Here is a 24463-nt window from a genome sequence, read left to right as displayed (position 1 = left end):
CAAAAATAATACCCAGTTGTGGATGTGACTGGTGATCGAAGCAAGGTCCGATGCTGTAAAGAGCAATATTGCATAGGAACCTGGAATGTTAGGTCCATGAATCAAGGCAAACTGGAAGTGGTCAAACAAGAGATGGCAAGAGCGAACATCGACATTTTCGGAATCAGTGAACTAGAATGGACTGGAATGAGTGAATTTAATTCAGATGACCATTATATCTACTACTGTGGGCAAGAATCCCATAGAAGAAATGGAGTAGCCATCATGGTCAACAAAAGAGTCCGAAATGCAGTACTTGGATGCAATCTCAAAAACGACAGAATGATCTCTATTCATTTCCAAGGCAAATTATTCAATATCACAGTAATCCAAGTCTATGCCCTGACCAGTAACGCTGAAGAAGCTGAATGGTTCTATGAAGACCTACAAGACCATTTAGAATTAACACCCAAAAAAGATGTCCCTTTCATTATATGGGACTGGAATGCAAAAGTCAAGAAACACCTGGAGTAACTTTCAAATTTGGCCTTGGAGTACAGAATGAAGCAGGGCAAAGGCTAATAGAGTTTTGCCAAGAGAACACACTGGTCATAGCAAACACCCTCCTCCAGCAACACAAGAGAAGACTCTTCACATGGACATCACCAGATGGTCAACACCAAAATCAGGCTGACAATATTCTTTGCAGCCAAAGATGGAGAAGCTCTATACAGGCAGCAAAAACAAGACCGGGAGCTGACTGTGGCTCAGATCATGAACTCCTTATGGCCAAATCCAGATTGAAATTGAAGAAAGTGGGGAAAACCACTAGAGCATTCAAGTATGACCTAAATTAAATCCCTTACGATTATATGATTATAGTGAGAAATAGATTTAAGGGACTAGATCTGATAGAGTGCCTGATGAACTATGGACAGAGGTTCATGACATTGTACAGGAGACAGGGATCAAGACCATCCCCAAGAAAAAGAGATGCCAAAGAGCAAAATGGCTGTCTGAGGAGGCCTTACAAATAGCTGTGAAAAGAAAAGAAGCAAAAAGCAAAGGAGGAAAGGAAAGATATACCCAATTGAATGCAGAGTTCCAAAGAATAGCAAGGAGATATAAGAAAGCCTTCCTCAGCAATCAATGTAAGGAAATAGAGGAAAACAACAGAATGGGAAAGACTAGAGATCTCTTCAAGAAAATTAGAGATAACAAGGGAACATTTCATGCAAAGATGGGCTCAATAAAGGACAAAAATGGTATGGACCTAACAGAAGATATTAAGAAGAGGTCGCAAGAATACACAGAAGAACTGTACAAAACAGATCTTCATGACCCAGATAATCACGTTGGTTTGATCACTCACCTAGAGCCAGACATCCTGAAATGTGAAGTCAAGTGGACCTTAGGAAGCATCACTATGAACAAAGGTAGTGGAGGTGATGGAATTCCAGTTGAGCTATTTCAAATACTAAAAGATTTGCTGTGAAAGTGCTGCACCCAATATGCCAGCCAATTTGGAAAACTCAGCAGTGGCCACAGGACTGGAAAAGGTCAGTTTTCATTCCAGTCCCAAAGAAAGGCAATGCCAAAGAATGCTCAAACTACCGCACAATTGCACTCATCTCACATGCTAGCAAAGTAATGCTCAAAACTCTCCAAGCCAGGCTTCAGCAATACGTGAACCATGAACTTCCAGATGTTCAAGCTGGTTTTAGAAACGGCAGAGAAACAAGAGATCAAATTGCCAACATCTGCTAGATCATCGAAAAGGCAAGAGAGTTCCAGAAAAACATCAATTTCTGCTTTATTGACTATGCCAAAGCCTTTGACTGTGTAGATCACAACAGGCTGTGCAAAATTCTGAAAGAGATGGGAATACCAGACCACGTGACTTCCCTCTTGAGAAATCTGTATGCAGGTCAGGAAGCAACAGTTAGAACTGGACATGGAAGAATGGACTGGTTCCAAATAGGAAAAGGAGTTCATCAAGGCTGTATATTGTCACCCTGCTTATTTAACTCATATGCAGAGTACATCATGAGAAACACTGGACTGGAAGAAGCACAAGCTGGAATCAAGATTGCTGGGAGAAATATCAGTAACCTCAGATATGCAGATGACACCACTCTTATGGCAGTAGGTTAAGAAGAACTAAAGAGCCTCTTGATAGGAGTGAAAGAGGAAAGTGAAAAAGCTGGCTTAAAGCTCAACATCCAGAAAACTAAGATCATGGCATCTGGTCCCATCACTTCATGGCAAATAGATGGGGAAACATTGGAAACAGTGGCTGACTTTACTTTTTGGGGCTCCAAAATCACTGCAGATGGTGACTGCAGCCATGAAATTAAAAGACACTTACTCCTTGGAAGGAAAGTTATGACCAACCTAGATAGCATACTAAAAAGCAGAGACATAACTTTGTCAACAAAGGTCTGTCTAGTCAAGGCTATGGTTTTTCATGTGGTCATTAGGGATGTGAGAGTTAGAGTACAAAGAAAGCTGAGTGCTGAAGAATTGATGCTTCTGAACTGTGGTGTTGGAGAAGACTCTTGAGAGTCCCTTTGGCTGCAAGGAGATCCAACCAATCCATCCTAAAGGAAATCAGTCCTGAGTGTTCACTGGAAGGACTGATGTTGAAGCTGAAACTCCAGTACTTTGGCCACCTGATGTGAAGAGCTGACTCATTTGAAAAGACCCTCATGCTGTGAAGGACTGAGGGCAGGAGGAGAAAGGGAAGACAGAGGATGAGATGGTTGGATGGCATCACCGACTCAGTGGAAATGAGTTTGGGAGAACTCTGGGAGTTGGTGATGGACAGGGAGGCCTGGTGCACTGCATTCCATGCGATCACAAAGTGTTGGACACGTCTGAGCGTCTGAACTGAAGGATTATGATTCTGCAAAATGACAAATAATTCATGTTAAAAAAAGTTTTTATTTAAATGAGTGGCTATTAAAAAAAACTATCCAAAATAACCAGTTATTCGGATCTCTTTTCAACTGCTCAAACAAGTTTTCAAACTGAACTTGGTGGTGATTCTTTCTGAATTCTGGTCAGAAAAAAAAAAAAAAAAGAGTAGACCATTTGACTGTAGAGAGGGCTCTGGTAGGATGAAGAGTTCTTTGGGAAAGAGGAGCATGCAATAGTCCCCTGTACTTCAGTTTCTCCTAGTATCTGCCTGCTCTAATTTCTCTCACTTCTTTTTCCTGTCTGATTCATGTGGCCCATCCCTGCTTCCACTTTTCCTGACTCCAAACTTTACTCCCTAGATTTAAAGTCTAGTCAAGACAGGGTTGGGGAAACAGCCAATCGCACAAGTTGGGTCATAAGGAATTTCATTATCTGAGATTTTTCTTGACTCTAGAAGTTAAATCTAAATCCCAGTCTTCTGATAGGTAGGGAAATATCTTCTATTATTTACTATTATTATTATCATCACTATTATTTTCTTTTGGCTGAAAATAGCTACTAAATTTCAATTTCAAATTTAAACTTTATATTATTGTTTTAATAATTTAATTGAATGAAATTTAATTTTTAAATTAAATTGATTTTAAATTTGTAAGTGGCTGATGTTTAGAGAAATAAACACTTAAAATCTAAAATAAGGATTGCTTTAACAAATCTAAATATTTAACACAGGAAGGTAATAAAATGATACTACAGATCTGAAGCTGTAGTAAAACTTCTCTTGGAATATAGATGGTGATCAACTTAAGATTCTATTTCTCTAAGCAAAGATAAACTTTTAACAAACACATTCCTATTCTTTCTCATCAACTCATCCCTCTCTTCTCTACCCTTTTTCTTTTTAATTTTCCAGTAAATGACAGCTCTACTCAACAGATTTTTTTTTTTCTTTTTAAATAACTATGGTGCCCCCGTTTCTAAGGCAGCAACTGAATTTCAAACAATTAATGTAATCTTCATTACTATAAAAAGAGCTGTGGCAGAGCAGGTCGAGGTGTGGTAGGAAGAGAAGAACATTTTTAACATTTTTATAAACTGGCTATTCCTGCTGGCTATTCAACATACTGGTCTCCCAGGTGGAGCCTTTTCTCAGCAGAAACCCAATCTTCATTTAGGCTTGAACTGCTCAGGACAACACCTCCCACCCCAAACTCCCATCTGATATTCCATTAACATCAATAAAGTCAGTTCTCTAAAGAATTCAAGTATATGTTGTTTTCTTATAAACATGATGTGGGGTACAAATCTGGGCACTGTACTAGAAACATAAGAAAAATGAATGAGGTTGAAGAGGTTCAGTGTATTTTTGTTTTTTCAAGACTATGTGCCCTTAAATGTTTTCAAAAAAGCTGTAACTTACATTGCATGTACTGTATTTCTCTTCCTCTACTCAGTAGGCCCTCAATATGCTACTGTTGTTCAATACATGTTAATTTTAGCACTGGCAGTTGTTCCCTGTGATGGAAAATTCTACCATTATCTATGTTATCTCCTGGCCCAGATTTCCCCCCAGCTGCAGGACATAAAGTAACAAGGGGATGGTTTGGACCAGCTCATAGACAGTTTCACACGAACTCATAATGTGTAACTTTACTACCCATGAGCTGACTATATTCAAGCTTAAAGAGCCGATACGTACATTTTCATTATAGGAGAAAAGGACAATTTAAATAATACAGTGTTTAGTATAGTAGATGACAGTAACTAAATAAATGCTGCAACATTTCTATGAGAATGTAGCCAGATTAAAACATGAAGAGTACAAACTAGTTAGAAGGTGAATTGGAGCTTTCAGCAAATTTCAAACACCTGAGGAAAAAATACTATGGTGCCTCTGATATTCTGAAAGAAGTCCTATATAGCTGACATGTAAAGAACAACAGAAATTAATAATTGTTATTTTTACACCTGGTACTTATTAAGCACTTAAGAAAAATAATGCATTTTATATGCATTAACTTGATCCTTATAATGTCCCTATGTGGAAGTACACAGATTATTTTCATCTGACATGTAGGCATACCACATATGGTTATAAGACCAGATGAAATAAAAGGGCGAGGTGAAGTAGGCAGGGGTCAGATTATGAAGGGGCCTAAGAGTACTTTATGGAATTGGTCTTTATGGTACAGTAATCAGCTGAAGAGTTTTCAGAAAGGCATCAGATTCGAAAATATAAAGATCATTTCAGTTTCTGCATGAGAAATACAATATTAGCTGACATGTCTAAATCGTTTTCTAAGGGTCAGGCACTATTTTAAGGGCTTTTGCCAAGTATTGACTCATTTAACCTACAGCTACTTTATAAAATAAGAATTATTATTTTTCTCATTTTACAAATGTAGAAACAAGTGACTTGCTCAAGTTCACACAGGTTGTAGGTGACAGTCAGGTTCCAATCCAGGCAGACTGACCCTACCATCCACAGCCCCCATTTTGCTACATTGCAATCAACCGTGGTGTTGGACTAAGATGGTGATAATGGCAGTAAAGACACGTGGAGGTATTCAGGAAACTTGGTGCATAGCGAGGGAGAACGTGGGACGTGTCAGAGATGATACCAAAATTTATGAACCGCTTACTTATCAGTATAAGAGTTGTGTTGGAGTATAACGCCAGTATAAGAGTTAGCTGGAGATCATGAGTTGAGAAGCAGGTTTTAGGTAAGTAGGTAAAGAGTCCAATTTTAAGTTGAGGAGTTTCTGAGAACCAATGTCAGGTACTCACATATGGAATCTGAAGAGTAGAAGCCAGGCGAGGCTCCAGACAAGCCTACAAAGGAATCCTTGATTATCCTCTATTACACCTTGTTTTGTACCTTTCTTTCCTCGTGATCACAACCTCAGATTATTTTCTCTCCCTCCCCAGGCAGAATGTAAACATATGGTAGATTCTTTGCCTGACTGTTCTTTATTGTATTTCAATTACTGAATGGGGCAATGCATGAATAACAGACATTACACAATCTTATTACAAAATCTTTAACAGGGATTCAAGTCCTCTTCGTGTGTGTCCAGTGTCAAGGGATGCACTATCACAAGGCAATCATTTCTCAACAGGCAATCATTTCTCTCAGAAAATTCTTTTAAGTTCTATTCCAAACCACTTATTTGAAACATTGTCCTACTGCTGTGGTCCATGGTCTGACTCTCCTATCTGATGGTTAACGATCATGTTGCTCTTTCTTACCCTCAGTTCCTCTGTATCATTGGGCTTGGATACACACCATTCTGTCACTGCTCTTGACATGTGGCGCATGAAGGTGATTCTTCAACCCCCTCAGTCCAGCCTCCCCCTGCATACACACAGAAGGCCCACAGTGTATAGGGCAGGACTGTCAATTTCTTTGTTTTAAGAAGTATATTTTTACTATACAGCAATTTCATTAGGTCTTTCTTACTCACTTTGTAATGATTTACAGCTAACTAAAATGCCATTTTAAAAAACATTTAGCTATATCAAAATATTGGGGAGATTTAAGTGCACTCCAAGGCATTTTCTTGGAATCTGGTAAACAATAACCCAGTTTTATTTTCACATCTCTTATTTCAAAAAGCAGAGCTTTCTAAGATTCAGCAATGCATATCAAAATTCAAAACTGTCATATCTTTACCCCTTTAAGAAATCTAAACCAAGGAAATAATCTACAAACTTTCATTTTTAAAAAGCCAAATGCAGCATTACTTATTTTAATATAAACACTAGAAGCCAAGTACCATAGCACAGGATGATGGCCAAGTCAGTAACAGTACATTTATTATTTAGTAGGTATCTAAAAGATGGTTACTAAATCTATCCTATATTAGAGTAATTCTATGAAAAAAATGACATAAAATAAGTGGATACAACAGCCTACCTACAGGACGTGATTACAAATGTGGAAGAGAATGGATTAAAATATCAACAATGATTTGGCCTGCGTGGTGAATTGTGGTAATTTTCCCCAAAATTTAATAAACAAACAGTGTACGATTTCATTTATATGAAATGTTCATATTTAATATGAGAATTGATAGAAAGTAAGCTCGGGGGATTACAAATGTGGAAGAGAATGGATTAAAATATCAACAATGATTTGGCCTGTGTGGTGAATTGTGGTAATTTTCCCCAAAATTTAATAAATCAAATTTTATAATTAAAATTAACTTACAATAATGTATAAAATTGATTTTCCTTTGATCTCTGACTGCTTTTATGTTCATTAGACAAGATTAAGGGACTTTTCTATTTCACAAATGAGAGATATTTTCTCATATCATAATAAATAAGTTGGGCAGTGAAACAAATTAATAAATATAATTCATCAAACAGATCTTCCTTTTATAGATATGATCATAGAAAACTAGAGGTTAAGTTGTCAGTGGCTCAGAAGAGTTGAGAGAAAGTATAAAGATGTACTGGGGAGAGGAAAGGGAGAAAAATAAAGATGGAAGGAGAGAAGGAAAAGAGAGAGAATCATTGCTACTTTATGATGTAGTATATTCCCCAAAGCAGGAAATGATGGGGAAAGCCTGGGAGGTACAAAGCCCAGCAGAAAACAGCCAAGGGAGAGATAAACATACTTCATAAATAGATGAATGAAAAGGGTTATGTGCACAAAAACAAGGAGACTGGAAAACAGTCTGGCAGTTTCTTAGAAAGTTAAACACAGAGTTCCCACTGAGCCAGCAATTCCACGAATGCAGCAATTCCAGGCGAAATGAAAAACAAGAGCAACACAAATACTTGTATACAATTGTTTACAGCAGCACTATTTGTAATACACAAAAAATGAAAACAACACAAACGCCCATCAACTAATGAATGGATAAATAAAATATAAACAGAAAGGAACAGTATTCAACCATTAAAAAGGATGCAGTACTGATGCATGCTACCACATGCATGAACCTTAAAAATGTTAAGTCAAGAAGTCAGTCACAAACAGTGTACGATTTCATTTATATGAAATGTTCATATTTAATATGAGAATTGATAGAAAGTAAGCTCGGGGGAAGCAGAGAACTTGTGGGGCAATAGCTAAATGGTGTCAGATTTCTTTTTGGGATAATGAAAATGTTGACAATTCATTGTGGTGATGCTTATACTACTCTGTGAACATACTAAAAACTACTGAATTACACATTTAATATGGGTGAATTGTATGGTATGTGAATAATATCTCAATAAAGTGTTACCAAAAAAACCTCTAAAAAACAAACAGAATAGCTTTGGAAAAGCACGTATAAAATGAAAAAACAAAAAACCTTGCAGAAGTAAAAGTCAGTAAGAAAATAAATGAGAGAACACACCTATCTGAGGTCTAAAGACTACATGAGGAAGGCAAGGCTACATCAGCTGCCAATTGGTGAGGGTCTGAGAGAGAATAAGTAGGAGGTAGTAGGTGATGACCAGAGAAGGCGATGGCACCCCACTCCAGTACTCTTGCCTAGAAAATCCCATGGACGGAGGAGCCTGGTAGGCTGCAGCCCATGGGGTCGCGAAGAGTCGGACACGACTGAGCGACTTCACTTTCACTTTTCACTTTCATGCACTAGAGAAGGAAATGGCAACTCACTCCAGTGTTCTTGCCTGGAGACTCCCAGGGACAGGGGAGCCTGGTGGGCTGCCGTCTATGGGGTCGCACAGAGTCGGACACGACTGACGCGACTTAGCAGCAGCAGCAGCAGCAGCAGCAGGTGATGACAAGGTACGTATTTGGAACGTTCAGAAAGGTTCAGTCTACATTACACATCTGGTAAAACTTGGTGTTTAAAGTGTGCTAAACAGTATGACAAACATTCATTCATCAATTATCTATTTGATGTGCTAAAATTCCCACTGCATGAGAGACTGGCCTAACTATGACTAATTCATTTTTGTATGCCCTCCAGCACTTAGCTCGATGCCGTCTACATAGTAGGCACTCAATATTAGTATTTGATGAATGAAACCAACCAGAGCCAGAACTCAAGGCTCTGTAATTACAAAGCATAAGTGAGCCATTAAAAACTTGCAGCCATTAAAAAATTGCAGCCATTAAAAAAACCAGAACATTATTCCATATTTGAATCATTTTAATGGATCTTTAAATGAGAGTTTTCATTCAGTTAACTAAAATATACACAAGCATAATTTAGTAATCTAATATGAAAGCAAGAAGATCTAGCAGAAAGGTAAGGACTTTCTGAGAAATGCTAAGAAAATGTAACTTTATTCTTAATATATACACCATGAAACAGACACTTCACATTATTTTGTTTCTTCAAAATTTAAATTCTGCTTGCTTTTCAGTTAATTTTTTTTGGTAACAGATGCTACTGAATATACCATTTTTTTCCTGACAATAACAACAGGCCGCCCAACTACATGATACAATATTTTGCATTTAATTTAAAAGATTATGGCTTAGTGTTTAAAAAATAAATTAATTCATAAAAGAGAAACATTATTAGGAGAAAAAATGAAAGCACATTCACCACAATAAAAAAAAAAAATCATTCCTTCAAAATCAGAAACCAGTGTGAGCATTATTTCACTTACCCTACCTCAGAAGCATATAATTCCTGTGTATAAATAAAGTTGAACCTATAGACTGGAATGATACTGACAATATAAACAAAAATAAATGGAATTGCACATTAAAAGAAACTTGTTTTTAGCTTAATTGTTGGTGCAGAGTGCACGGTTGGGGCTGGCTGCCTGGTGGCCACTTTAGCCTTACTAGCTTGACTTGCTCTAACAGCAGTTTCCAGACGTACTTTCAGCTCAGGAGCTGCTCCCATTACTGTCTTGAAAGCGTGTGGATACAGAGGTCCAATATGCATTAAATTCTGGAGTGCAAACTCATGGAGATCTTTGGAAGCTGTGCTTGCTGAGGCAAAAGAATTTTCATCCAGCAGGTAAGAGATCAAAGTGGGAACTAAAAGAGCAAGTAATTGGACTCCTGCAAATAACAAAGATAAAGTCTGAAGATGCTCATGAATCTGAAAATTACAGTAAACCTTTATTTAACCCTAGGCAATTACCACAGTAGTCTGAATTATAATAAAACACAAGTAAATGTGCCCAATCTATTTTAGACCTCAATAATTATTCATTATTAATATTGAATATTTATTAATTCTCCAAGCCACGTTAGCGTAGGAAATCAGGTTTGATTTCCTGTTAAGACTGTATATTTTGCATTTATACTAATTGTTTTATTTTAAAAAATACTGGCTAAAAGGTAAAAATGAAGAATTTTACAAAGGCCACTGGTAAAATGTATTTTGAGAATAAAATTGTGAAAATTCCAAGGGTATTCCAGAATAGGAAGGTTGGAAGTTTAATGCAACAAGGAACAGAAACCTGAAGCATTCATTAGGAGGAAGAAACCGTCAAAGCATGAGCTAATGTATACATTAATGTGATGACAACCATTTCCCTTTGGTTTGTGCACGGCAGTTAGCCTCAGATTTAGTATTAATTTTCAAAAAGTGACGACTGCCTATTCTACCTCTTGGAAGTCTTACTATAGTACAAAACATCTGAGTAAAGCAGTCCTTTAAAAAATGAAATCATTATGGTGCTTACTGTTGATATAGCCCATTAATACTAAATACTAGAAACTGGTTTGAGAATTGAAGCTACATTGCCTCAGTTATTTCATACTTTAAATTAATTGGCTCTTACATGGAAAATTAAAGGGTTATTTATTAAATGAACCTTGTTAAATCTAACTATTAAACTATATTTAATTTCATGAATAATACATGAATATATTCTTGCTGTTAAAAGAATTCAAACAATAGAGAATTATTTGAAAAAGTATAAGACTCTCTTCCCTACCTAAATTAGAACACCTGTTCAGGAATTGATCCCAAGAGTCAACTCAAGTCAGACATAATTTAATACTAACTATGCAAAAGTCAATAAGCTCAATGTTGAGATTATGAAATGAATAAGATTTAGTCTGTATGTTTATGGAATTTACACTGAGTAAAATACAAATAAAAACAAAATCATGTTGAGTCACCAAACATGGACCATGATGTCAGCCATAACATTTCTATCCAAATAATGTTAACATCTAGTTTCAACTAAACTTATCAGCTCCTCCCAAACAGCTCTTCTTCCTGAACTTCTCAATTTTAAGACGGCTTCCATGCTTCTTCCAAGTAACACAGTAATATTTGGCTCTTCTCTTTCTCTTGTCCCTATAACCTATACTCATCAAGTCAGATCAATTTTTTTTCCACAATCACTTCTATACTCTTCTCTTCCACTGCAGTAATTCTGGATTATCATTTTATAGGGAACTTATCAGCAATAGCTTTTTTAAAATCTCCACTACCTTTCTAACATCTGTGAAATTCTTTCAAGAGAAGAGGAAAAATTTTATGATAGAAAAACTGATGCAATTTTTACCCAGAGAATAATCTGGCAATATATATTAAAAGTCTTAAAAATGTGCCTTCCTTTCAACCCAATAATTTCACTTAAAAAAATTATCTGATAGAAGTAACACACAGGAGGAGATAGCTCTTCATCTTTTAAACTCTGTTTTGGACTATGGGGGTAAATGATCATGGGCCTGGCAAGGCATTTAAGAACATCCGTCCCACTGCTACCACCATTTGTGAAAAATGGAAGGTTCCACTAATCAGATACCACATTTCAGAGTTCTGTTAAGACCCCAGAGGAATGACTCTAGTTATACTGTTAAATTCTACTTCTACTGTTTTTTATTCTGTTAATGCAAATTTACTTCATTTAAAAAAAACATAGAGTGATCACAGATAATAAAACGTCAATTTAAAAAAAAAATAAGTGTGCAAAGATATCTGTGCAAGAACACTCATTTCAGTTATTGATGATCTTAAAAAACTGGAAACAGCTTAAGAATTCATCATAAGGTACTAGTTTAAAAAGTACACTCTTTCTGTAACGATTAGAAGTCATATTTTTGAAGATAAATTTTAGATTGTGATGAAATCTAAGCTTAGGGAATAAAGAGGAGTAAGTATTAAGTTGCATAAGTCTCTGGTTAAATGGATGTATATGGTAGTTTTTCATCAAATTAAAAAACAATAATTTTAAATTCTGTAGTATTTTAATACTGATGTTTAGCATGAATACTAATCTGGTCCTATTTATTAAAAAGCTTTTATATATCTCTTACAAACACCAAAATGTGTTATTCTTAAAAATATATTAAACAGCCATATTTTCCCTAGTTCTTAAACAGTACTTTCCTAGAAGAAAAGATCCATGGGTTGAAATGCATCCGTAATTTATTTTAAACTCTTGCTCTTAAATATAAATCAATTCAATTTTGTTAGCAACACAGGCAAAAACATTAAGCTTTGACATAGTAACAACCTTTAGAAAATTTACTGCTGCAATGGCCTTTTGCAAGTAGCAAATAAGATTAATATGTAATACAAATCTTCATTTTAGACTAGTGGCTTTTTAGAGGAAAATACTTACTGTTCTGTTCTTCCCCAAGAGCAACCAATGTTTCAAGAACTTTGATTCCTTCTTGAACAGCTAAGAGTTCTGTACTACTGCCTGGTCTGTTTCTTTCAACAGCTTTTAGCTTTTCAACTACTATTGGAGCTAAGGAATGGATATAAGGAGTTGAAAGGGCCCGATTCGAATGTTGAAAAACTGAGAGGAGAAGCTGGTAACATTTGGCTTGAACCTATAAAAGAAAATAATTTTATTAATTTACATGTGTGACAGTTCTTATTTGCTCTACAATCACATTGCATCTTAATATGTATGGAAAACAAGCAATACTGCAGGATGAAAATAGAAATGTGATGAATTAATGCCATTTCTACTTATAGAAATGGAATAATAAAACTTCTAATATGCTAACTAAATAAAATTGAAATTAATCAAACATTCCTTATATGTTAGCGCCCAAATTACCACTGCTTATATAATTTTTATATTTCTTTACTGTGTAAGAAATTAGGTAACAGGAATTCTAATTATTGTTTTTAATTCTATCTTTAGTTTACAACTGTCCCTCTCACCCTTGTCCAAGGTAAGGAGCAATCACTGCGCTTCGCTGGAGCAGCCGTGAAGAGATACCCCACGCCCAAGGTAAGAGAAACCCAAGTAAGACGGTAGGTATTGCAAGAGGGCATCAGAGAGCAAACACACTAAAACCTTACTCACAGAAAACTAGTCAATCTAATCACACGAGGACCACAGCCTTGTCTAACTCAATGAAACTAAGCCATGCCTGTGGGGCAACCCAAGACGGGCGGGTCATGGTGGAGAGATTTGACAGAATGTGGTCCACTGGAGAAGGGAATGGCAAACCACTTCAGTATTGCCTTTAGAACCCCATGAACAGTATGAAAAGGCAAAATGATAGGATACTGAAAGAGAAACTCCCCAGGTCAGTAGGTGCCCAATATGCTACTGAAGATCAGTGGAGAAATAACTCCAGAAAGAATGAAGGGATGGAGCCAAAGCAAAAACAATACCCAGCTGTGGATGTGACTGGTGATAGAAGCAAGGTCCAATGCTGTAAAGAGCAATATTGCATAGGAACCTGGACTGTCAGGTCCATGAATCAAGGCAAATTGGAAGTGGTCAAACAAGAGATGGCAAGAGTGAATGTCGACATTCTAGGAATCAGCGAACTGAAATGGACTGGAATGGGTGAATTTAACTCAGATGACCATTATATATACTACTGCGGGCAGGAATTCCTCAGAAGAAATGGAGTAGCCATCATGGTCAACAAAAGAGTCTGAAATGCAGTACTTGGATGCAATCTCAAAAAAGACAGAATGATCTCTGTTCGTTTCCAAGGCAAACCATTCAATATCAGAGTAATCCAAGTCTATGCCCCAACCAGTAATGCTGAAGAAGCTGAAGTTGAACGGTTCTATGAAGACCTACAAGACCTTTTAGAACTAACACCCAAAAAAGATGTCCTTTTCATTATAGGGGACTGGAATGCAAAAGTAGGAAGTCAAGAAACACCTGGAGTAGCAGGCAAATTTGGCCTTGGAATATGGAATGAAGCAAGGCAAAGACTGATAGAGTTTTGCCAAGAAAATGCACTGGTCATAACAAACACCCTCTTCCAACAACACAAGAGAAGACTCTATCTATGGACATCACCAGATGGTCAACACAGAAATCAGATTGATTATATTCTTTGCCAAAGATGGAGAAGCTCTATACAGTCAGCAAAAACAAGACCAGGAGCTGACTGTGGCTCAGACCATGAACTCCTTATTGCCAAATTCAGACTTAAATTGAAGAAAGTAGGGAAAACCACTAGACCATTCAGGTATGACCTAAATCAAATCCCTTATGATTATACAGTGGAAGTGAGAAATAGATTTAAGGGACTAGATCTGATAGACAGAGTGCATGATGAACTATGGAATGAGGTTCGTGACACTGTACAGGAGACAGGGATCAAGACCATCCCATGGAAAAGAAATGCAAAAAAGCAAAATGGCTGTCTGGGGAGGCCTTACAAATAGCTGTGAAAAGAAGAGAAGTGAAAAGCAAAGGAGAAAAGGAAAGATATAAACATCTGAATGCAGAGTTTCAAAGAATAGCAAGAAGAGATAAGAAAGCCTTCTTCGGCGATCAATGCAAAGAAATAGAGGAAAACAACAGAATGGGAAAGACTAGGGATCTCTTCAAGAAAATCAGAGATACCAAAGGAACATTTCATGCAAAGATGAGCTCCATAAAGGACAGAAATGGTATGGACCTAACAGAAGCAGAAGATATTAAGAAGAGATGTCAAGAATACACAGAAGAACTGTACAAAAAAGAGCTTCACAACCCAGATAATCACGATGGTGTGATCACTGACCTAGAGCCAGATATCCTGGAATGTGAAGTCAAGTGGGCCTTAGAAAGCATCACTACGAACAAAGCTAGTAGAGGTGATGGAATTCCAGTTGAGCTATTCCAAATTCTGAAAGATGATGCTGTGAAAGTGCTGCACTCAATACGCCAGAAAATTTGGAAAACTCAGCAGTGGCCACAGTACTGGAAAAGGTCAGTTGTCATTCCAATCCCAAAGAAAGGCAATGCCAAAGAATGCTCAAACTACCGCACAATTGTACTCATCTCACATGCTAGTAAAGTAATGCTCAAAATTCTTGAAGCCAGGCTTCAGCAATATGTGAACCAGGAACTTCCAGATGTTCAAGCTGGTTTTAGAAAAGGCAGAGGAACCAGAGATCAAATTGCCAACATCCGCTGGATCATGGAAAAAGCAAGAGAGTTCCAGAAAAACATCTATTTCTGCTTTATTGACTAAGCCAAAGCCTTTGACTGTGTGGATCACAATAAACTGGAAAATTCTGAAAGAGATGGGAATACCAGACCACCTGATCTGTCTCTTGGAGAAACCTATATGCAGGTCAGGAAGCAACAGTTAGAACTGGACATGGAACAACAGACTGGTTCCAAATAGGAAAAGGAGTGCGTCAAGGCTGTATACTGTCACCCTGTTTATTTAACTTATATGCAGAGTACATCATGAGAAACGCTGGACTGGATGAAACACAAGCTGGAATCAAGATTGCCAGGAGAAATATCAATAACCTTAGATATGCAGATGACACCACCGTTATGGTAGAAAGTGAAGAGGAACTCAAAAGCCTCTTGATGAAAGTGAAACTGGAGAGTGAAAAAGTTGGCTTAAAGCTCAACATTCAGAAAACAAAGATCATGGCATCCAGTCCCACCACTTCATGGGAAACAGATGGGGAAACAGTGGAAACAGTGTCAGACTTTATTTTTCTTGGCTCCAAAAGCACTACAGATGGTGACTGCAGCCATGAAATTAAAAGACGCTTACTCCTTGGAAGGAAAGTTATGACCAACCTAGATAGCATATTCAAAAGTAGAGACATTACTTTGCCAATAAAGCTCCGTCTAGTCAAGGCTATGGTTTTTCCTGTGGTCATGTATGGATGTGAGAGTTGGACTGTGAAGAAGGCTGAGCGTCGAAGAATTGATGCTTTTGAACTGTGGTGTTAGAGAAGACTCTTGAGAGTCCCTTGGACTCCAAGGAGATCCAACCAGTCCATTCTGAAGGAGATCAGTCCTGGGATTTCTTTGGAAGGAATGATGCTAAAGCTGAAACTCCACTACTTTGGCCACCTCATGTCAAGAGTTGACTCATTGGAAAAGACTCTGATGCTGGGAGGGATTGGGGGCAGGAGGAGAAGGGGACACCAGAGGATGAGAAGGCTGGATGGCATCACTGACTCGATGGACGTGAGTCTCAGTGAACTCCGGGAGTTGGTGATGGACAGGGAGGCCTGGCGTGCTGCGATTCATGGGGTCGCTAAGAGTCGGACATGAGTGAGCGACTGATCTGATCTCTCACCTTTTCAGTTCAGTTTAGTCACTCAGTCGTGTCCGACTCTGAGACTCCATGAATCGCAGCACGTGAGGCCTCCCTGTCCATCACCAACTCCCGGAGTTCACTCAGACTCACGTCCATCGAGTCAGTGATGCCATCCAGCCATCTCATCCTCTGTCGTCCCCTTCTCCTCCTGCCCCCAATCCGTCCCAGCATCAGGGTCTTTTCCAATTGAGTCAACTCTTTGCACAAGGTGGCCAAAGTATTGGAGTTTCAGCTTTAGCATCAGTCCTTCCAGTGAACACCCAGGACTGATCTCCTTTAGGATGGACTGGTTGGATCTCCTTGCAGTCCAAGGGACTCTCAAGTCTTCTCCAGCACCACAGTTCAAAAGCATCAATTCTTCGGAGCTCAGCTTTCTTCACAGTCCAACTCTCACATCCATACATGACCACAGGAAAAACCATAGCCTTGACTAGATGGACCTCTGTTGGCAAAGTAATATCTCTGCTTTTCGATATACTATCTAAGTTGGTCATAACTTTCCTTCCAAGGAGTAAGCGTCTTTTAATTTCATGGCTGCAATCACCATCTGCAGTGATTCTGGAGCCCCCCAAAATAAAGTCTGACACTGTTTCCCCATCTATTTCCCATGAAGTGATGGGACCGGATGCCATGATCTTCGTTTTCTGAATGGTGAGATTTAAGCCAACTTTTTCTCTCCCCTCTTTCACTTTCATCAAGATGCTTTTTAGTTCCTCTTCACTTTCTCCCATAAGGGTGGTGTTATCTGCATATCTGAGGTTATTGATATTTCTCCTGGCAATCTTGATTCCAACTTGTGCTTCTTCCAGTCCAGCGTTTCTCATGACATACTCTGCATATAAGTTCCTCTCACCTTAACCTAACATATTTTATATGGCTAATATTTGAATGATGTCAAACAAAGCTATAAAATATATCACACACCTCAATTCCATTTGGATTCTCTGAAAATAAATGCTTAAACCAATTTAAGTGTTCTAGGCTTACAAAGTAGTTTCAGTGGCTCCACTTTAGATTAGAAAGACTTCATATTAATATGAAGCAAAAGAACAAAGAAGAAAGGAAGGTGCATCAACTCATTGATGTAAGGGAACAAAGTGGGAAAAACTGTTTCAGTGCTTCGGTACAAGAAAAGCTACTAAACATCATTGGACAAAAGAAAAATTCCTGGGGAATATTTTAAAAATACACATCTGTGGACCACACATCTGGAGACTCTGATTCAGGAAGACAGTGGTAGATGTTACTAAATTGCTTTTTCTCCTGATGTTCAATAGGTTTAAGAATCATTTGTTTTGATGCTGACACTATAAAACAAAAAAACTTATTTTTTAGAAAAACATTTTTTTAATGTCCTTGGTGTGATTAAGTAAACAGTGAAAAAGAGAAACACATAAAGTCTCTACCAGTATATGCCAGGGTTGAGCAAGTATTTTAGATACTGAGGAATTTCTGCATATATAAATTAACATATACATGTCTCTCCTAAGTTTTAACCAGTGACCTTTTCCAGTTTTCTGGAAAATTCATATAACAAATACTTTTCATTTGATGAATCACAAATTTTTAATGAATACATCTGAAATTTATCTTATAGAGTGGAAGGTTTACTATTATGTTTTAAGTATAACTTACCCACGGGTCACATGAATTTAATGCGTTTTTAAATCTGTAAATGCAGCCATTCTGCAGTGACTGAACTCCTATTATTTCACTACCAGCAGACCACAAGAAAAGTGCAATTGCTGTTAGCATGCTTACTTCATCAGGCACAGGCACAGAATCTTCTGAAATAACAGCAGAAAATTAAAGAAAAAAAGAATTTTCTGAAATATATGAATAATGAAATATTTATATATATATATAAATATATAGGATTCCCTGGTAGCTCAGCTGATAAAGAATCCACCTGCAACGCAGGAGACCCCGGTTAGATTCCTGAGTTGGGACGATCCCCTGGAGAAGGGATAGGCTACCTACCCCAGTATTCATGGGCTTCCCTGGTGGCTCAGATGGTAAAGAACCCACCTGCAATGCGGGAGAGCTGGGTTCGATGCATGGGTTGGAAAGATCCCCTGGAGGACGGCATGGCAACCCACTGTAGTATTCTTGCCTGGAGAATTCCATGGACAGAGGAGCCTTGTGGGTTACAGTCCATGGGGTCGCAAAGAGTCGGACATGACTGAGCGACTAAGCATAGCACATATATAAATGAAAGCATATATAATTATGACATTTAATGTTTATCTTGTTAAAAATCTACCTTAAAAAGCAAAATATTAACTCCTGATAAAGTTAGAATAGTTTTAGTAACATTAATAAAACTAATTAAAGTTTTCCCCTCCAAATATTAATCTGAAAAAAATTCAGGTAATAAAAGTAGGATATAGTTTGTTTAAAATTCAACAAGGGTAAGGGAAAGAAAATAAAATGTAATATTTTGCCATCCAGGGATAGTTCAAGTTTAATTTCCAGGTTTTTGTTTAATTTCTTCTGGTCTGGGTTAGTCTTTTATATATAAATATTTATAAACATGATTTTTAATAGATATAATGGACATATAATCCAAATGAGTACATATTTAATATCTTTCCTACTGCTGGATAGTTATATTTATCACTTTCGTATTTTCTTTATTATAAAACAGACTGTAATAAATAAACTTGAACAGAAGTTTTTGATCAAGGTCAGAGTATGAGATCTTTAAAGCTCTTCGTATATTTTGCAGAAATGACTCCCTGAAAGTCTTAACTGTTTTAAATTCCCTTTAGCAAAGTATGAAAATGTTCTCCTGGCATCGATTCCACCTGTACATACACTTTTTGTTAAATGAGTTTTACAAGTAAAAATTTGTATTATTTTGTTTTTGTTTTTATTTCTTTGCTTATATAATAATATGGCCAATTTTTTTATATGCTTGGTGGGCATTTCTATTTCTCTCTTACCATTGCCTGTTCTCTCCTCTTTCTTTGTTGTTGTTGTTTAGTTGCTAAATCATGTCCAACTCTTTTGTGACTCAATGGACTGTAGCTCATCAGGCTCCTTGGTCCATAGGATTTCCCAGGCAAGAACACTGGAGTGAGTTGCCATTTCCTTCTCCAGGGCATCTTCCTAACCCAGGGATCTAACCCATATCTCCTGCATTGGCAGGCAGATACTTTACCACTGAACCACCCGAGAAGCTCTTTCTTTCTTATACTGGGTGTTAAATGTTTATAAGATTTTTTTGTACATAAATGATATTAACACTGACATTATTTTCAGTTTTGATCTTTTTCAACATTCATTTTGTAAAAAAATTTTTTTTTCTAGTTTTATTGAGATTTAATTGAAACACAGTTCAGTTCAGTTAGGTTCAGTTGCTCAGTCGTGTCCGACTCTTTGGGACCCCATGAATCGCAGCACACCAGGCCTCCCTGTCCATCACCAACTCCTGAAATTTACCCAAACTCATGTCCATTGAGTCGGTGACGCCATCCAGCCATCTCATCCTCTGTCGCCCCCTTCTCCTCCTGCCCCCAATCCCCTCCCAGCATCAGAATCTTTTCCAATGAGTCAACTCTTCGCATGAGGTGGCCAAAGTACTGGAATTTCAGCTTTAGCATCATTCCTTCCAGTGAACACTCAGGACTGGTCTCCTTTAGGATGGACTGGTTGGATCTCCTTGGAGTCCAAGGGACTCTCAAGAGTCTTCTCCAGCACCACACCACAGTTCAAAAGCATCAATTCTTCGGCGCTCAGCTTTCTTCACAGTCCAACTCTTACGTCCATACATGACCACTGGAAAAACCATAGCCTTGACTAGACGGACCTTTTTTGGCAAAGTAACATCTCTGCTTTTGAATATGCTATCTAGGTTGGTCATAACTTTCCTTCCAAGGAGTAAGCGTCTTTTAATTTCATGGCTGCAGTCACCATCTACAGTGATTTTGGAGCCCCAAAAAATAAAGTCTGACAATGTTTCCTCATTTATTTCCCATGAAGTGATGGGACCAGATGCCATGATCTTAGTTTTCTGAATGTTGAGCTTACAGTACTACATATATATTTAAAATGTACAGCATAATAATTTGACTCACATACATTATGAAATGACTATCAAAATAAGTTTAGCAAACATCCTCCATCTCATATAGATACAAAATTGAAGAAACAGAAAAAAATATTTTCCTTCTGGTAAGAAACTTTAGGATTTATCACCTACTTTTAATGCATGTCATTTTTCACAGGCTTATGTTAAATTTTATAGTCCAATATGCAGATGGTGATTGCAGCCATGAAACTAAAAGACACTTACTCCTTGGAAGGAAAGTTATGACCAACCTAGACAGCATATTCAAAAGCAGAGACGTTACTTTGACAACAAAGTTCCATCTAGTCAAGGCTATGGTTTTTCCTGTGGTCATGTATGGATGTTAAAGTTGGACTGTGAAGAAAGCTGAGCACCAAAGAACTGATGCTTTTGAACTGCGGTGTTGGAGAAGACTCTTGAGAGTCCCTTGGACTGCAAGGAGATCCAACTAGTCCATCCTAAAGGAGATCAGTCCTGGGTGTTCATTGGAAGGACTGATCCTAAAGCTGAAACTCCAATACTTTGGCCACCTCACGCGAAAAGCTGACTCATTGGAAAAGACTCATGCTGGGAGGGGACTGGGGGCAGGAAGAGAAGGGGACGACAGAGGATGAGATCGCTGGATAGCATCACCAACTCGATGGACATGAGTTTGGGTAAACTCCGGGAGTTGGTGATGGACAGGGAGGCCTGGCGTGCTGCGATTCATGGGGTCGCAAAGAGTCAGACACGACTGAGTGACTGAACTGAACTGATATTGATATTTTCTTCTGTGATATTTACCATTGACTTAAACTTACACAGTTCAATTTTACTGCCCTATCTGTTCATTCTTGGGCCTACTCCACAGTTTTAGATAGTGTGGAAATGTTTTAATAGGCAATATGACAAATTTTTAATTATTCTGTTTTCAATCTTTTCACATTTACAACGGAAGTAACATGAAAGAAAATGTCAAACACTGATAAATGTGAATAAGCATTCCCCCCCAAATTAAACACAAACATGAAAAATGCTTATACTTACTAGGCAAACAAGAAATGCAAGTAAAAACAATAAAATAGCATGTTTTACTTACCAGATAATGAAATTTAAGTCTGAAATACCATGTATTGGTGGGAATCATGCACTGTTGGTGTAGTACAAATTCATATAACTACTCTGCAGAGCAATTTGGCAATGTCTGATAAAATTAAAATGTGTCATCAATTCCACTTCTACGGGTATGTGGTAGAAAATCTCATAGCACACGTGCATAAAGAATTTATAAGGTTGGTCACTGAGACAATTTTTATAACTAGGAAAAATAAAAAATAGTAAAAATGGCCATTGATAGGGGAAAAATTAATAACTGATAAATATAAAATGACAGACAACTACCGAGGAGTTCAGAACAATTTACAATCTAAGAGTTTTATATATACACATTCTTTCTTTGGGGGGGGAACTCCCAAGATGTATGTAAGTGGTAAGACAAGGGAAGAACCGAGGTCTGCTGCACTGCAGGCAGACTGTTCACCATTTGAGCTACCCGGGAAACCCAACGCAAGGGCATCGAGTGTCAATACTCAAAATCGGAACTAAAAGTTCACATCTAAAGATGGGACTAAAAATACTTCTCTGAGTTTATTCAGTGTTATATAGCAGTTTTCCGATGAGCTCATTCAGTTAGTCATTAAGGAACAAATATCGTAATAAATTAAAAAAATTAAAACTGACTAGATTACCTGGTTGGGAATATTCTAGGATGCATGCCAGAGTGCTACGAATTAGAGCTGTCCACTGTTTTTGAGTATCCTCAGTTTTGGCCATTGAAAGTGTCACAATACTTTTGATCCCTTGAAGAGCTGCACTGACTGGTGGAGGAACCTGATTATCTGCAGACTTTATTGCTGTGTCTTTCAATATTCTTGCAATTAAAAACAGAATTGTGGGCAAGATTGTCATACATCCTGAAATAAAAACAAATCAGATTATCTTGTACTACTTCAGTTCCTGTATTATAGTTGTTTCAATTGTTTGTATCTTTTTACAACTGACTATGGTTTAATATTACTTCTTTTCCTTGTATTTATACAAAATTTATTGCACTGCTATTACTATAATTCAATGTTTGAAAGATAAAAAGGATGTCGCAAGCTATTTCAAAGAAGTCAATATTTTCTTTCTTTTCCTAATTTGCCTTGTTTTTTTGTATTACTTCTAGTGTTTCACACAGAAGGAAAACTTCTGTCAAATACTTTGAGAAGTAGTTGAGAAACTTGGTGAATCATGTAGCAATTCCAAGACAAGTAATCAATCTCATTGTACTAAGTGAGCATTAGTACTAAGTTAGTCAATGTACTAACCAAGTCAGGAAACTGATAAAAATGCTGATAAATAGGTAAGGCAAACTGAAAAATAGGTAAGGCAAAAAGAAATGAAAGAATCCTAGGATTTGTAGCTGAAAGAACTTTAAGGTAATCAAATTAACCACCCACTTAACGGTTAAGACTCCCTTCTCCACTGGGACATGCCTCCAGTGTAGACTGCCTATGAAGCTTCAATGGAGTAGTGTTTTCATATCTGTAGGCTTGTGCTGAGCTGAAAGATACCTTTATATCTTCTGATACGATATCTATTTCCTAGATACAACAGAGGAAAAGTTTACTTTTCTTATTTTTTTTTTAACGTTTGTTTGGTTTTGTTGGGTCTTAGTTGCAGCATGTGAGATCTTTTAGTTTCAGCATGTAAACTCTCAGTTGCAGCATGAGGGATCTAGTTCCCTGATCGCAAATCAAACCCGGACCCCCTGTATTGAGACCAGGGCCTTAGCCACTAGACCACCAGGGAAGTATCAAGTGCCTACTTTTCTATCCACTAGTTCTTCAAGTATCTGCAGACAGCTATTATATTTTTCAGGTTTAATTTTTTAATTAACAGTTGCTCCTTAAAGTTGGTTGTCACTCTTCTCTGACATGTTTGTCAGTGTGGCTCAAGAGTAGCAACCAGATCAGAAAATAAAGTGTTTAGTTATTTCACTCTACGTCTATTTGCTAACATTCAATGTCTTCTCTCAAGCTGTGGGTCTGTCTCTTTGCTGAAGTTTCTTTGAAATGTACCTGAAAAAGGCATCTAGAGTTTTGGTTTTTTAAATCTTAAGTCTTTATAGGCTCCTAAAGCAAACAAACCCTTAAAAATAAGTCCTACTTTTCCTTTAAGACTTAATAGGAAAATAAATCATCATAGCACTTAAAATCAAAGGCAAGCTCATCTCTGTCTAATACTGTATAATACATTTACAAATAGTGAGCAACACCATACCAGCAGGTGAACAGAGAGACGGTAAGTCGGAGAGTATGGTAACTGTGGCTGCCACCAAACGAGCACTTTCTTCCGACAGTCGAGTTTTAGTGGCTATGTGACTTGGAGAGTCCGACATCTTGGTACTGAGATGTGGCATATGACGTACTAAAATGAACATCAACAGCTCCATAGTTGCAAACACAAGAGATTTTCCAGGAATGAGACCACCACTGTCACCTCCTTCTCCTAATACAGGACAGGACTCTTTTTCCATATCATCCTCATCTTGGGTAAAAGAAAAGTGAAATTCTCAGCAAAAAGGATAACAAATAGTAGAGGTAACAATACAGTAAGTGTGTTTAATAAATTCTTTCAAAAGAATTTAGAATTTACAACTAAATGTCTAACTGATGCCATGTCTTTCTCAGAATAATTCTCTGCCTTATAATTGTTTATTGACCTCTCCTTAAATGTAACAATTCATTTTCTACTTTACTTTACTAAAAATAAAATTTTATTAGGTATTTTTAATAGGAATGTATTTCATAATAGGAGTAACACATATGCTAGGCTTGAAACACATGAAGTTAACACTTTTGTACGTGAAAATGGTCGAATATGAGCAATTTCATTTGGGTCATTCTAATGAAAGTAAAATCAACTGCAATCTTTTAAATGTATGGTTAAATTTTTTCATTAAAAACTTCCTGACATTAATATTCAAAATATTAGAATAGAAATAAATCTACTTTAAAGTTAGTGTGATTTCTTGTGCT

At 37.3% G+C, this 24463-nt stretch overlaps 1 protein-coding gene across 8 annotated transcripts in view; it reads right to left on the bottom strand.

The window, feature by feature from the left end:
- Nucleotides 1-8996: 8996 nt before the first annotated feature.
- Nucleotides 8997-24463, bottom strand: part of HEATR5B (HEAT repeat containing 5B) — a 102472-nt gene continuing 87005 nt past the window's right edge. For 3 of the 8 annotated variants that reach the window (XM_086327425.1, XM_086327426.1, XM_086327432.1), the window contains 6 exons: nt 23706-23972; nt 22130-22354; nt 18359-18520; nt 17966-18117; nt 12409-12622; nt 8997-9883 (listed from right to left, as the gene is read on the bottom strand). In XM_086327425.1, the coding sequence (XP_086183551.1) occupies nt 9579-9883; nt 12409-12622; nt 17966-18117; nt 18359-18520; nt 22130-22354; nt 23706-23972 (1325 nt within the window). In that variant the 3' untranslated portion in view covers nt 8997-9578. Of the gene's footprint in view, nt 9884-12408; nt 12623-17965; nt 18118-18358; nt 18521-21165; nt 21700-22129; nt 22355-23705; nt 23973-24463 lie in introns of those variants that run through there. The other 5 variants (XR_015137225.1, XM_086327427.1, XM_086327428.1 and 2 more) reach the window with 5 other exon arrangements.

This window comes from Bos grunniens, chromosome 11 (genome assembly GCF_055505025.1).
Source record: "Bos grunniens cultivar Pamir isolate PY7600 chromosome 11, Bosgru_T2T1.0, whole genome shotgun sequence".
NCBI lineage: Eukaryota > Metazoa > Chordata > Mammalia > Artiodactyla > Bovidae > Bos > Bos grunniens.
The sequence above is the reverse complement of the archived record's forward strand: the minus strand, read 5'-3'. Positions and strand labels throughout refer to the sequence as shown.